Source organism: Phycodurus eques, chromosome 3 (genome assembly GCF_024500275.1).
Source record: "Phycodurus eques isolate BA_2022a chromosome 3, UOR_Pequ_1.1, whole genome shotgun sequence".
In the NCBI taxonomy this organism is placed as follows: Eukaryota; Metazoa; Chordata; class Actinopteri; order Syngnathiformes; family Syngnathidae; genus Phycodurus; species Phycodurus eques.
Window position 1 is genome coordinate 17,300,797 of NC_084527.1, and position 15,892 is coordinate 17,316,688.

General features: G+C 39.9%; 1 protein-coding gene across 1 annotated transcript; it reads left to right on the forward strand.

The window, feature by feature from the left end:
- Positions 1-6,576: 6,576 nt before the first annotated feature.
- LOC133399559 (hyaluronan and proteoglycan link protein 1-like) lies at positions 6,577-15,444 on the forward strand. The gene is made up of 5 exons (XM_061671125.1): positions 6,577-6,617; positions 6,706-6,823; positions 13,379-13,720; positions 13,973-14,275; positions 15,155-15,444. Exons 2-5 carry the CDS (start codon positions 6,733-6,735, stop codon positions 15,442-15,444), a joined length of 1,026 nt encoding a protein of 341 aa, XP_061527109.1. The 5' UTR covers positions 6,577-6,617; positions 6,706-6,732.
- The last annotated feature ends 448 nt before the right edge of the window (positions 15,445-15,892 follow it).

Consider the following 15,892-nt stretch of genomic DNA (forward strand, 5'->3'; position numbering starts at 1 on the left):
GCCTTGAGAATTGGCTCTGGCGCAGCGCACCTGTGGAAGAAACTTCGGGTGGAGCTCCAAATTCTCGACATCCGCCATACATCAAAACTGTCCAGTATATTCTGTCCTGTCAAATGTGCAAGCGGCACTGAAAAATCTTGATAAAAGTTTTTTTTACCCTAAACTTTAAGCCCTGTAGTTTAAACAAAGATGGGGATTATTTTCAGATTTTTCTGATCGTCTATTCTTAGCTTTTCTTTAACTCACCAAAACCGTGTTTAAATGTTTAAGTTTAACTGTGGTGGCAAGTGGGCCAACTGGTTATCACAATCGCCTCACAGTTCTGAGGTTGTGAGTTCAAATCCTCTGGTCTTCCTGTGTGGAGCTCTCCTGTTACTCCGGCTTCCTCCCACTTTTCAAAAACATGCATGGTAGGTTAATTGAAGGCTCTAAATTTTCCATAAGTGTGAATGTGAGTGCGAATGGTTGTTTGTCTATATGTGGCCAGTGATTGGCTAGCAACCAGTTCAGGGTGTACAGGGTCTACCCTGCCTTTCACCCAAAGTCAGCTGAGATACGTTCCAGCACACCCACAAGCCTAGTGAGGAGAAGCGGTTCAGAGAATAAATGTTAAAGGTCCCATGCCATCAAAATCCAGTTGTTGTTTTTTTTCTACTGTTTTATGCATAAACTCAAAATGAGACTGTAACAGGCGGCACGGTGGCCGACTGGTTAGAGCGTCAGCCTCACAGTTCTGAGGACCGGGGTTCAATCCTGTGTGGAGTTTGCATGTTCTCCCCGTGCCTGTGTGGGTTTTCTCCAGGCGCTCCGGTTTCCTCCCACATCCCCAAAACATGCATGAATTGGAGACTCTAAAAATTGCCCAGAGGTGTGAATGTGAGTGCGAATGGTTGTTTGTTTGTATGTGCCCTGCGATTGGCTGGCAATCAGTTCGGGGTGTACCCCGCCTCCTACCCGATGATAGCTGGGATAGGCTCCAGCATGCCCGCGACCCTACTAAGGAGAAGCGGCTCAGAAAATGGATGGATGGATGGAGTCTGTAACATGGTTTAAGTATGACATCTATGCAGCTTTTTGATTGAATGCAAAAGGCAATAAACGGCATAAGGCTTGCAAAACGTCGGGATATGAAATCGACGTCGTTGTGGTGTAGTTTCATCAATTAATATTCAACACTTCACGGTTGGCACCCACCAACTACCTACTGGGTTTTAAGCGAGAGAGCGAGGCTGCCGCCAAGCCATACAATTACATTCTATAAAGTATACATATGTTGTGTTTTACAATACTTTGCGACATTTATAATTTATTACGTAACTATGGATGAAATAGCGTAGCTTGCAGTCACTGTTGCCAAAATGTGCGCGAGCGACGAACACTGCACACCGGTTATGGTCAAGTGAATGGGAGCACGGGAGCAGCCTTTCAAAGCGTCCTTCTTTCTATTATTTTCGCCCACTTCCCCTTTAAGCTCATGTTACCTAGCAGTGGGCCAACAGTCCAGCGCTTGGATGATAGCAACACCCCCACATCGAAGAAGGATCCAACGCGACGTCACTATAAATCCTTGGGAACCACAAGCCACTAGACGCTGTGATAAATAACTCCCAAAAAACAATCAAAGCAAAGCTGTTTTCCATATTTAAATTAACAGTAACAGTGATCAAATCTGAGCAAAAAGTATTTACATACTGTATCGAATATTAATGAGAAATCTGACAGTCTCAGTTGTCTGGCATAAAAGAGCAACTAGAATAACTTGACTAAAGGCATCATGGGCATTTTCAACACAAATTATCTTGCAAACCCGATAAAAGGAAATCAAAGATTACGAAAAAAGAATCGATGACATGGAAGCTTTAACTGTTACAGTTTAAAATCAAATCCGCAACATTAAAACATTTGGTTGAGTAATGTTTTCTGATCTGCTCGGCTTACTCCCATCATGCGCAAAACGCAACATATTATTTATGTTGTGTATGTTTTGTGGTGGGATGAGCAGGATTTTCGCCTGTGTTATTTTGAGCTGTTTATACTTGCTTATTTCCTACAGTAAGGTTAGCAGTTAAATTATTTTCTTATATTTGTATTCCTCTCGCCCAAAGATAGGCTGGGATAGGCTCCAGCACGCCCGCGACCCGCGTGAGCGGTACGGAAAATGAATGAATGAATGAAAAATACTTACATTTTTATGAATATCATTATAAATGAAACTCTAACATGCAATATAAACACCTTATTGGTGAGTGTCATCATACATAAAGTCCACTAATTTAACCTCAATCCTTTTTTCCTTGAGCTGTTTTGGTCATCTTCAACAAATCAACAAATGCCAAAGTAAACTGTACAAATAAAAGACACAGTCAAATGGATGATTTGCAATTACATGGATCAGTAAAATGAAATGGAAATAATCTGTTACATGGCAATCATAACACATTATATTTGAAGTACAATATTAACGTTTGGGATTTTTAAATTAATCCCTACAAAATGAACATGCTAAAACAATAGCCTACTCTTCGACTTAGTGACAAAGGAAAAAAACAAAATCAAAGTCATGTCACTGATGAATCTCACGGTCCATTTTTTCATTAACAAAGCAGAAAAGGAAGTTAACCAATAATGTAATGTCATGTGAAATGTGAGAATTGTGGCATAGTGGATACTACATGCTAAAGCTACATTGAGAGTCTTAAATGTGTGTGTGTGCTTCAGGGCAGTAACAAAAATTGTTCTTCCTATTATTTTATTTTCCTATCATCCCTTGTGGAGGCTGGTCCAAAACCAACCAAGCCACAAATATATAAAGATTCCCTTAGGATGCTAAACTCATTGCCACTAAGAGTTTACATGAATTGTCACTACATTTTTTTCATTGAAATGAGAAGCAATTTCTGATATGATTATTTACTGGATGAACGGGCAATGTGAATGGAGGTAGTTGTGCTACCAAAGAAAACCAAAGGGAAAATTAACACAGTGCTGATTTATGTGGCGATAATATCTCCAGATCATTGTTATAGCTGTGTTCCCGTCAGGGTTTAAATAATTGTAGCCTTTATGTAATATCTTATATTTTACGTTTCCTCAGCGATGAGAACTGAATTGGAAACCAAAATGAGACAAAACCTGCACAGACTGCACATACTGTCTCTGGCCCGCTAATGTGTCTATGCAGTTATAAATCTGATGAATGATTTGCCAGCTGTGTAAAACTTTATGCGTTTTATTTATACTGGTTTCCTTCATACCGCATCACTTTTCGCGTCTGTATATATCTTGTTGAAGCAATGGTACGCTTCAATTTTTCTTTTTTTAAAATTTTCACAATTTAGCAACGTTTCCAAACCCACTAGCATTTATTCCTTCAAAAATGGAACATATTTTTGAACTTTCCTTGCAACCAAGTACTTAATAGTAGGTAAAATGGTCATATCATTAATGTCCTGTTTTAGCATGATCATTTTAACTTGAACTCAAATTTTATATGTCCAAAATATTTTCAGGATTTTTTTTTTTTTTTTTTTTTTTTTTTTTTGAAGTTCTTGTTCATACCGTGCTTTTAATTTGGTGTCAATGGCACCTTTATTTAGTCATTTATTTATTTATTTGTTGCTTTCATGTTTACTACCATGTCTTTACAAGGTATATTATATTAATTTTCTCCCTACTTCTGTTCTTGAAAATGTTAAGTTTAAAAAATGTGTCATTTTTAATGGGTAGAAAAAAAATGTACATTTTCAAATGCTAATTGCTATTCCGCCACAGGATACCTCTGTTTGGGACACTGCTTCACTTCAAAATAGTACAAAGGGAAGCTGAATGCGGCAACTGGAGCGAGACACGCTAAGAAACAACAATGGAGCAGAACTAGTTACCTGATTGCTTTTCAAGGTAACTGGCAACACTGATTACAGTGCACTCGGAAATGCAAGTAGTAGCCTGGCATGTATTTTACAGTGTTTCATTTCTGCACGTCTGTGTGAACGGCGAACATTTTGGCATTGGCTGTATGTTAAACTTTGCAAAAAATCTAAAATGTTCTTGTTCTTTACAAAGTCCATCCATCCATCCATCCTTTTTCAACACCGCTTATCCTGGTTAGGGTCGCGGGACGCTGGAGCCTATCCCAGCTGACTTCAGGCGAAAGGCGGACTACACCCTGAACTGGTCGCCAGTCAGTCGCAGGGCACATATAGACGCGGACAACCATTCGCACTCACATTCACACCGTCACTGAGTGGGAACTGAACCCACGCTGCCTGCACCAAAGTCAGGCGAGTGTATCACTACACCATCAGTGACAATCTTTACAAAGTCATCTTTGTATAATAGAAATCTGACATGTAATAACTGATGCAACAGGGGACTAGTTTAGCAATTAATCCCAAAAAATTGTGTCACAAGAACTATGGGATGATGTCAGTGATTCAAGCGCACACCGTGTACAAAGGGTAGTAGTAATATTCACACTGAGACCATATAAATTTGTAATTTCTCTGTATGTATTTATTTAGTTTGTTCATATTTTGCAACTTTCCCTTTGGTCCACAGAGAATAAGAGGGAATCCGAGACTCTAGCATGTTGGAAATGTAGAATATACAAATGAAGACTCACACGCTGTCATCTTGGCGGGGTTTGATAGACTGAGATGCAGACAGGGAAGCGAGAGATGACGACAGAAAACAGTTTAGCTTATCACAGCTGTGATAACTCAAGTGGGCTATACAAATAATTTAGATGGTCATTTGGGCTGGAGGGCTTTTTGAGAGCAGCATCTGCATCATGTTGCGCCACGACCGCATTAGCCATTTTTCAAGTACAAACTGGGTGGCGGGGAAAACATTAAGCGGAGCCACACATACAATCTTTGCGATGCATTACTCACAAATCCATGCCACATCTCCTTAAACATCGACCACATTGAAAAATGTAGTTTGAACATAATATTGTAATATTCTTTTTTTCAAGTTTTCTGCTAATTACTTACAATACAATCTTAAAGGTTCTGATGAGAACATGCTGCACAAGTACAGTACAGTGGTGCCTTGAGATACAAGTGACTTGACTGTTTTCAAGTTTTTCGAGATACAAGCCGTGATTCAGCTGTTTTTGTTGTTGTTGTTTGTTTGTTTGTTTTTAGAATTGCGAGATATAATTGGCAATATGTGTGCTTTATGGTGGCTTTCAACTCAACTCACTTCACAGGAAGCAGATGTTTGGCAGATAGTGACCGATTCTTCCAAAAAGAGCCTTCAAGCTGATTAATGCCATTCTCAGTTAAAGTTCACTTTCAAAGTAACCATAAAACAAAGATCATTACATGCTGCATATTTTACACAACCATATAACGTTGCCTTAATAGTCTGTTTAGCTTCATGTTAACAAACAATGTAAAATGCCATAGACGGGCTAATAAATAGCATCAGTGTTACAGTGTTATAAATCTGAAAGCAATGGGTATTTGAACACATGGAGACAGACAATATAACAATTCTTAAAGGCATATAGTCTTTATGCTTTGACAAAAATAACTAGTATTACAGTTTCCTGAATCAGTTGCGAAACACTTGTCTTTTGTCTCTATGCCTGCATTATACTGTCCTAGGTGGCAACGGCGCATATATCAGGAGTGGCACAATGTCCATTGAGTTAAGGCAAAAAAGATGACAAAAAGTCTAATTCTTTACATTCTATTTAATTAATGTCATCACTTTATGTACAGTATTTATAAAGTACAATATTACAGACTGCTTAATATCTTATTAAAACATTAAACAAATGTTTTGTTGTTTTTGGGAGGAGGCTGGAACAGATTAATGGTATTTCTGTTAATCTCAATGGGGAGAGATGATTTGAAATGGTCACAGAATTAATTTAACTCATATCTGAAGGGACCACTGTTTGTCTTTTATACTGACAAATAATTGATTATTATGATGCTTATAATATTTTGGGTGTTGCCTTCTATCAAACAAACATAAGACAACTGATAAACACATTTGTTGGGTTTTCTCTAGTCTAGATTATTTCTGACTGTATTTGACTCTACAGTACATAATGTATTTTCTACTGTGGTTCTCAAACTTTTCACACAAAATACCACCTATAAGAATAATTACAGTGTTGTAGGCATAAGTGTTTTAATCAAAATGAGACTTTAAAGCTAAATACAACTGAACTGTACATTAGTTGTACACGTACCACACTGAGAATAATTGTTCTATTGCATTTTATTTATTTATTTATATTCTAAATGAAATTGCTTTTAAATCATTCTCAATTTTATTATTCAATGTTGTAGCTTTTTCTAACAAAACTAGAGTAATTCCATGAATCCTACTATCCCATACAATTACATACATTGTCTACGTTGTGGCTGTTGAGAACCAACCAAGCCAAGTCTCCCATTCAGCCAAGATGGAGGAGGGGGTTCCAGAGAATGTGCCAAAGAGGAGCCCCAATAGAGCCATGCATGATGATGGGCTGATGGTAAGGGGAGTGGTCTCGACCGTACAAGGCTTCAATAAAAGCCACTTGTGTGGACCTCTGAGGAGCCCAAACTTTCCAATAGCATCAAAGGCGCCTGCCGCACTGAAAGAAAGAGGCTAAGGTAAAAAAAATAAAATAATAATAATAATAAATTCAAAAAAATGTTAACAATCCTGTTTTTAACACTTTGATACATATTACCACTGAAGAACGCCTTTTGTGTGAAAAAAGACAAAATGACGAGTCTGCTGTGCATCACTTTATTCTCCTTGACCCTGGCTGGCATTGTACACAGTCAGCTGACAGGCACTCCCGGGTCATATTCAGGTAAGATTCCAATTTTATCATTTTAAAAATGATGACTTTCTTATTTTAAATCATTGATATATGACCCATGTAATGAGCAGAGTGCTTCCACACAGCGTGAGGGTCATTGGAGCAGAGGTTTCTGGAGTAGTAACACACAGACATTGGCTCATTGACTTTCTGCCAACAGACCACCAAATTGTGGAGCAATAAATCAGCCTTGCTGCCAGCGCTCCCGAAGTCAGACAGAACCATGCTACTATTTTGCCCTGGGGAACTGTCTGACAGGGGTCATTAAGTCTGGTGGGACTTCTTGTACTTCTTGTAAGTCTGCTTTTTAGTTAGTTAGTTAGTTAGTTATAAAAACAAGACAGAGGTTTTATTCCTATAAAGTGTATCTTATATCATTGTAGGCCACCGTTACATTATGCACAGTTGCAACATTGCCACTTTGCTTAAATATAAAAGACGGAACAAAAAGAACCAAAATCATGATTTAATGAAAATGTATTGCATATAAAAGTTAAATAAAAACTGTACTTGAATAAATGTTTAAAAAGAATCATTTATTAAAGATTAAATGCAAACATATTGAACTTATAAGTTAAATGCAACTGTCCTTGGGCAGTGATTCTTTTGCATACCACTCGATGGAACCTGCATATCACACTTTATAACTCATTGAGGCAGCGAGTTTTATTTAATGCAATTTCAGCATCCTCTGCATGCTGACTGTTCAAGTGTCAACACTGGGAAGTGGAGAAGCTTTTTGTTCAAATGCTGGAATTGTTCCCAGAATGACCACTGAATTGTGTGCATGTGTGTATTTCAATCCTGACCTCACTGATTGCACTGTGTGGAAGGATTTGCACAGCTGGAGACTACCTAGGAATCTTTGAGGTGCAAATATTCATTGGCTTGCCAACCAATGTAACTCAACAGAAATAATCTGCTTTATTTTCCTACACAAGTCATGCACTTGCATTGGCCCATCTTGCTATACTATAGTCCAATGAAAACTATTCATAAATTGGACTACAAGGAGTTATATATATATATATATATATATATATATATATATATATATATATATGTATATATTAACGAGGCAATTTAATCCATCCATTTTTCAACCCGCTCATCCTCACAAGGGTCGCAGGAATGCTGGAGCCTATCCCAGGTATCTTCGGGCAGGAGGCGGGGTACACCCTGAACTGGTTGCCAGCCAATCACAGGGCACACATAAACAAACAACCATTCGCACTCACATTCACACCTCGGGGCAATTTAGAGACTTCAATTAACCTACCATGCATGTTTTTGGGATGTGAGAGGAAACCGTAGTACCTGGAGAAAACCCACGCAGGCACAGGGAGAACATGTAAAGTAATGCACAGCCTCCAGTGTGGTACAGTACACAACAGCGTTTTATAAGGCCTGTGAACAGTTTATTGTCTGTATGCTCCCAAGATGTTGGCTGTCCTACATTCAGGGATTCACTCCTGCACTAGAACCATGTTGGCAATCTGCCAAGTTAACGGGCATCCTGACAGGAGCCGAGTTAAGATTAACGACCCACATCACAAATGTATAGAGCCTTATATTGAATAGCAGCCAAATGACTCTGTCTTTCCATGTGAGGTAATAGTCTGTTAAGTGTGATTCCAGCTTTGTGTGCTGCTCATTGGTTGCTGGGGCTGCGTTGGGGAAGGGGCTGCCTTGGAAATAGCCTCTTTCCAAAGCAGGGGCTTAAGTTGTGTTCAGGTTACAAGATCAGACAGTGATCTCGCCGCATTTACTGAGTTAAATCTAACATGACAGGTTGGTGTGCCAGGGTTTGCTTATACATACGCACCCATTTAACTGTGCTCTACCCACTTTCTATATTTTGGCTCATTATTCAGTGCAATAAACAACAAAGCTTGTACACTTTTATAATTAATAAGTTTTTGCCCCAGCTAGGATTGTAAAATATTCCACCATATTGACACAAACAGGCTGTCAACAGGAGAGAAAATAGTTGTGAGATGCATTATTCAAGCATCGTCTTGGAGAATGGGTGTGGCCCGGTTATGAACAGGCTGAATCCTCCATTGTTCACATCGATACACTTTAAACTGCGTTTGTTACTTTACAATATTAACTTTTAAATACTGTTCAGGTCAATTCTGACCCTAAATGTCATTCTCTACATTTGATGAGTTTTCCTAAAGTGACCCAAAATACACAAAGATTACAATATTTTTGTTCATGTTTCATTGTTGTCGTTTTTGTTGTTCATTTACAGGTGCTACAAAGTTTGGTGTTCCAGGTCAAATTTGACCTGTGTCTATCAAAATGGATTTTAGATTGACCAGTGTTTAAATCAAGGAAAATGGTGGTAATGGTGGAAATCTTGAAACAGTTTTTTGTTTGTTTGTTTTGTTTTATAGGACTGTGCTAACAGTGTACAAGATTGATCTTGAGACAATCCCAAGAACAGTCGGGTTTGACCACATTGGCACAAATTCATGCATTCATGAATGGTCTTTGAAGAGTCATGGGGCAATCCTGAAACAGTGATCATGCCAAAATCATCATGGCTGTTATTTTGTCATGTGCTAGGTACAAGATTGTACCTGTATGACATTATTTGAAATGTATTTCCACAAATGAGTTTTGCAAAACCTGAAACATAAATTTTCCCTTTTCTCTGACACATTAATTATGGATTAATCATCCATTTATTAATGTCTGACAGGCCGTTAATACATTTTCAAATGATCTGTTGTTCCTAATTTGATATCGACAATTATTATGAGGAGTCTTGGCAATGGTCAAACATATTACAGTATGTATGTATGTATGCATGGAAAAGCAACGATATGTAAGAGTCTAATGTTTTCACATTTTCACAGGCTTAAAAAGACTCAAATTTTGTATCAATTTGCAGATTTGTACTAATGCAATAATGATACGCTAAAGTCTGGCACTGTATAACAAAGAAGCATATGGTTCCAATCACTTTCTAATACGACTTTTTATCACTGGAGAGTGGCGTGCTGTAAAATTGCAGAAGGTAGTGGCTCCAGTTGTTTTTTTTTTTCATTCGCACATGATATATTTTCATTCACAGATGTGTTTTTCCAAGATGTCATGGAGAAAGTTGTAGCCGTTTGACAATTCTTTGCGTATTAGGCTAGCAAAGGCGCTACTTGGGATTAAGGTGTGTGGTGATGGGGTGCCAAAAACAACTAAAATCCCAAATACACACATACATGTGTCTCTTCACACGTCCATTGTGAGCGATGTTACAATTGGGACTACTTTGGCGCTGACAATGATTCAGCAGTCTCAAAGTCTTTAAGTCTTATATTACTGTATGTACAGAATAAGCACTGTTGACCATTTAGGTTTCTATATTATGATGTTTAATCAACTCCTAATTGTTCCTGCTACAAGGTTATTCATCAGTGTTCTCATCAGAATTTAAGTCGTATTATTTGGGCATTCACTATATAACCATTGTTTAACAACATGCAATAGTGTTGCAAATCCACATTAATTGCCATGAATCATAAGAATGTATACTATTAATTCATATTACTACAATTTAACATGGTTTAGGCATGAAAGCTTTTTAATTAACCCCATACGCCAGTATTATACAATGAGTTTACTTTGAGCATACAGTAATTACCTAAACTCTTGCTGTTTTTGTTTTTGTTTTTTTACACTGAAAGAGTGCTAAATTTTTCCAAATTAAGGAAAAACACTCAATTTCATTGAGATGTGTAAAGAACAATTAATAAAGGAAAATGAGATTTGCAAAATTCCATGCCTAAATGTGTGAACGAAAATCACAACCGGAGACTCAATCTTGACGTCAAGGTCATTTATGGCAGGCATTTTCAATCACTGTTTCGTCAATCTGAATCCCTCAGGTTCTAAGCACACCTCATCAAACGGGTACTCGTGCAGAGTATTTATGAGGCCTGGCAAAGCTTGAGTCATTCCTGTCGACACAGACAAAAAGAAAGAAAAAAAATACTCAAAGAAGCTTGTAATTTTGCCTACAAAATGGTGTTTCCTTTAGCTCTTATAAATACTTGGCTAGCTGTTGACCAGTCAAGTTACCCTTGAGAGATTTGTGCAGTATGTTCTGGTTTGATTTGGGCCAGATAAGGTCTGTGAGCATTGCCTCCACACGACAGCTCAATATTAACAATGTGACAGCCTCTGAACAAAGTCCAGAAAACACTGGACTCCTTTGGATGCATTTGCAGTGTCAATCATTTAAATGTTAATGCACATTAGGCAGATTCCCTACAGTATAATGGGTTCAAGCATACGGGTGGCTCCAGTCATTCCTTGTAAACCCAATGAAGGAAAAAGTCAAGATAAGTCTACTGTGTGGTTAGAATGAAGCACTGTACTCCTTTGTATGAGTTTCCAGTCTCAGTCTTTTAAGTGTTAATGTGTTATTCGAGCAGATTATGTATGAATGGGTTCAAGCATACGGGAGGCGCCAGTTATTCCCTGTATGCCCAGTGGAGGAAATATTATGCGTAAGATCCAGTATTGCAAGCAGTGCTCGGGCTTGGAATTTCCCTTCACAACGTTTCTGTCAGAAATCTAAGACACACTGTTTCAGACCGTTCACTGCAGCTCCTGATTCCAAATGCTAGGCTGGTTCAAGGGTTGTACCTGTGGAGACAAGGGTCAAGGGGTTGTGTCCATCTGGGGTTTATTATTGCCTCGACGGGGCCACCACTGCTTTGCTGCTTATCCAAGCGCTTGAGGTCTAAAAATGGTGATCACAGAGGTAATTTAATCCATCCATCCATCCATTTTCTGAGCCACTTCTCCTCACTAGGGTCGCGGGCGTGCTGGAGCCCATCCCAGCTATCATCGGGCAGGAGGCGGGGTACACCCTGAACTGGTTGCCAGCCAATCGCAGGGCACATACAAACAAACAACCATTCACACTCACAGTCACACCTATGAACAATTTAGAGTCTCCAATTCATGCATGTTTTTGGGATGTGGGAGGAAACCGGAGTGCCCGGAGAAAACCCACGCAGACACGGGGAGAACATGCAAACTCCACACAGGCGTGGCCGGGGATTGAAACCCGGTCCTCAAAACTGTGAGGCTGACACTCTAACCAGTCGGCCACTGTGCCGCCAGAGGTAATTTAATAAGAATAAATTAGCTAACATTTTGAGGGTTTGCTGCTTGTAGCACAGAAAGAGGGTATTTAGTTTGTCTATTTACTATGTTTGTCATCAGCCCTATTTATAGCTGTTTTATCTCCAGCTTTGGTACCGTATTTTCACGATCATAAGGCGCACCGCATTAAAAGGCGCAGTCTCAGTTACAGGGTATATTTCCGTATTTAACACATACATAAAGCGCACCGTATTATTGGGCGCAGGCATGGTAAAACATATGCTAGCTTAAAACATACGGTAGCATGCATGCACGCTAAAACAATGTTTTTAAAAAGCCAGCGGGAGCAAAACTGAAACAAACAAAAATTTAACAATGTAATCATGTTATTTTTTGATCAATCCTCATCCACAAATCAATCAAAGTCCTCATGTTCTGTATCCGAAATTAACAGCTGGGCAAGTTCTCCATCAAACACGCCAAGTTCCCTTTCGTCATTGTTGGAGTCAGTCTGGTTGCCGTGCGGCTCCTCCGAAATGATGCCGGCTTTTACGAAAGATCAAACAACAGTGCGAGCAGACACGTTAGCCCATTCATCCACAATCCATTCACAAATTGTGGCGTAACTTGCCCGGCGCTGCCTCCTAGTCTTAGTAAAGCTGTGTTCGCCATCTGTCATCCATGGCTCCCATGCCGCTCCCAACTTCACTTTGAACGCCCTGTTTACACGGATGTCCAGCGGTTGGAGTTCCTTCGTCAAGCCTCCCGGAATGATGGAAAGCTCCGAGTTATTGCACTCAGTCGAATGGTGACTGTAGAGACGCTTCTCCCGGCTGTTCTTTGCTCATTAATCCATTGCTCGAGTTGGTCTTCCAACTCGAGCCACCTCGCCTTGTTTCCGCGGAAACTCAGCTTCTTCTTCTTGACTTGGCAAAACTCGTTTTCCTGCTTCCTCCACTTGCGAACCATGGATTCATTGATCTTGAATTCTCTCGCGGCTGCTCGATTCCCATGTTCCTCCGCGTAACTAATAGCTTGCAGTTTAAACTGTGCTTCGTAAGCGTGTCTCTTCGTAGGTGCCATTTTTGGGGGTCCTTAGCCAAACCGATACACGTACCGGAACTACGTCCGCATGCTGTCCTCAGTCACGTCCACCTTTCCTCTATATAAGCAGCGTGTCGGCAGGAAATGCTCCCAGTCAGTCAAGCGGAGTGCTCATCAAAGTCACACAACAACATTTACAGATTTTGGAACTCGGTGCACACATAAGCCGTGCCGCATTATAAGGCGCCCTGTCCATTTTGGAGAAAATTTAAGACTTTTAAGTGCGCCTTATGGTCGTGAAAATACGGTAGTTTTACTGTTTTACACAGTACGGCAGATGCATTTATTGACAACTTTTAACCACCCTGTGCTCCTTTCCAGTTAAGGTGATCACCGAGCTCGGAGCCAATGTCACTTTACCGTGCCATCTCCCACAAAAAAGCCGCAGTTTCTTTAGCGTTGGCATCCGGGTCAAATGGACCAAGCTTGCATATGACGAGGCTCTGAATGAGGATGTGCTGCTTTCCATGGGCTTCCACAAGAAAACCTATGGGAGCTTCGAGGGTCGCGTCTTCCTTCAGGAGCTGGATAGTGATGACGCTTCCTTGGTGATAACTGACGTTTCCATGGATGACAGTGGAACGTACCGTTGTGAGATCATCAACGGGATGGTAGATACCATACTAGACATTGGCTTGGAGGTGCAAAGTGGCCTCACTGATGGTAAAGTGTTCTAGATTTCCATAATTTCTTGGTCATATCGAAAATGAATGGTGTTACGACAATATATAACATGTTCACATCTGTATATACACATCATACCCTGTGTATTCAAAACAAATATATTTTGGAATTCATCATCAGTAAACTGAAACTCATTTCCATCTTTTTGGATCTTTGTGCAAAACATCTGATTGGCTTATCTGATAACTAACCAGCCTTCCCTCATTCTTGTGTGGATCTCCTCTGTCTCAGGTGTGGTGTTTCCCTACTCTCCGCCTCTTGGTCGCTACAGCTTTAACTTCGACGAGGCTGCGCAGGCTTGTTTGGAGCAGGATGCGGTGGTTGCCACCTTTGACCACCTGTTCGAAGCCTGGAAGGAAGGCCTGGACTGGTGCAACGCTGGCTGGCTGGAAGACGGCACCGTGCAGTATCCCATAACAAAGCCCAGAGGACCCTGTGGTGGGGCCAACATCAGTCCCGGCCTCAGAACCTACGGCAGGCGTGACAAGTACCTGAGCCGCTTCGATGTGTTCTGTTTTGCCAGTGCATTGAAGGGTAGGTGTTTAGTTGGTACATTCTGTGTTTTGATTCAGCAAGAGAAAATTCATTAAGCCTAGTCTCCAGGCAAGTACTGCAAGTCCAAATACTGTACCAAGCGAAGAATTATGGTCGACAGATGGTCCTACTCTGGTTGGTTGCCATGTTTTGCTTTATTCTGCACCATAAACAGTATTGGCATGGTTATCAGAACCATGAAAGATGTTTGATTAGCAGAGCTGGCAAAAGTGCTCATACTCTTTATTTAAGTATTTAATTAGTACAGACACTTGTGCAAAAAATAAAAATAATAATAAAAAAGAAAAAGAAAAACAGAATTAAAAAGTGCAGACTGTGCAATTTACTTAAGTAGAAAAGTAAAAAAATACTTTTTTCTGTGAATTACAGTATATATCATACTCGTTTCGTTAACTTTGCACAATGGAAAAAAGAAATTACACACAAATTAGATTCCTCTTTAAATAACTTACATAGAGCTTGTACTGAGATGAAGAAGAAAAAAATGTATATATTGCGTGTTTAAGAACAAGCTAGCGTTGGCACAACCTTTATACTATGAAAACAATGTGATCCCATAGTTTTGTTAACGTTGTGAACCGAGTAACAAAAAAAATTCAATTGTACTTGTAATGTACTTCATTATTTCCCACCACTTTTGATTTGTTACTGGGATGGAGGAGACAGGGACAGAGCATACATTTGGCCAACAGATTCAGCCCACATGTGGACCATAATTCACTGCTGTGACAAGTGTATTTGAGTGTAATTTCTTAGTTGTCTGTGTAATTTGTAGCAGGACAGTTCCGACATTAACTTTAATTTATGGGACTGAAACTTTGTCCCAGCCAAATGTTCTAATTAGTCTGCGCCACACAGGACATTTCTACTGGCTGACGCAGCCCGACAGGCTCAACTTCGACGAGGCCGTCCAGGCTTGCTTCGATGATGGCGCAGAGATTGCCAAGGTTGGTCACATGTTCGCCGCTTGGAAGCTAGAAGGCTACGATCGCTGCGACGCCGGCTGGTTGGCTGACGGTAGCGTCCGCTACCCGATCTCCAGGCCCCGCAGGAACTGCAGCCCCACAGAGGCTGCAGTGCGCTTTGTTGGATTTCCAGACAAGCAAGAAAAGCTCTACGGTGTCTACTGCTTTAGGCCTGAGCCCTGACGAGCCCGGTAGAAGCCATGACCACCAAAGAGCTGCAACCACAACCCCAAAAAAATTATGATAAAGTCTATGGATATTGAGTAGAATGAACATTATAGCATATAGAAATCATGGTTACCTTAAGAAAAACCTACTGGACATATCACTCCCATTTCAGTAATACTATGAACATAGTGCAAAAATTTAAACCATTGTTGTTTTCCTTAAAACAAAACTATGCATTATATTTAGCAAATGTCCCCTTGCACAAAAACTAAAACTTTGCTACAACTTTTGGTCTGCAGTTAACATTTTATATTGCTGCTTCAATGCTGAATGCCTTTTTTCATTTCAATCAGATGGTGTAGTGTTAAATGTATCATTTCGCAGGTAAAATGAATGTAAACAACTTAGACTGTGATTTCTTCTGAATAGAGAGCACCGATTAAATCAGCCTCCATAACAATTA

Bases quoted from the DNA above. Each gene is read 5' to 3' on its own strand.
- LOC133399559 (XM_061671125.1), top strand. From the start codon at position 6,733: ATGACGAGTCTGCTGTGCATCACTTTATTCTCCTTGACCCTGGCTGGC. The intron at 6,824-13,378 runs GTAAGATTCCAA...GCTCCTTTCCAG, and splicing joins CACTCCCGGGTCATATTCAG to TTAAGGTGATCACCGAGCTC. The intron at 14,276-15,154 runs GTAGGTGTTTAG...TGCGCCACACAG, and splicing joins TTTTGCCAGTGCATTGAAGG to GACATTTCTACTGGCTGACG.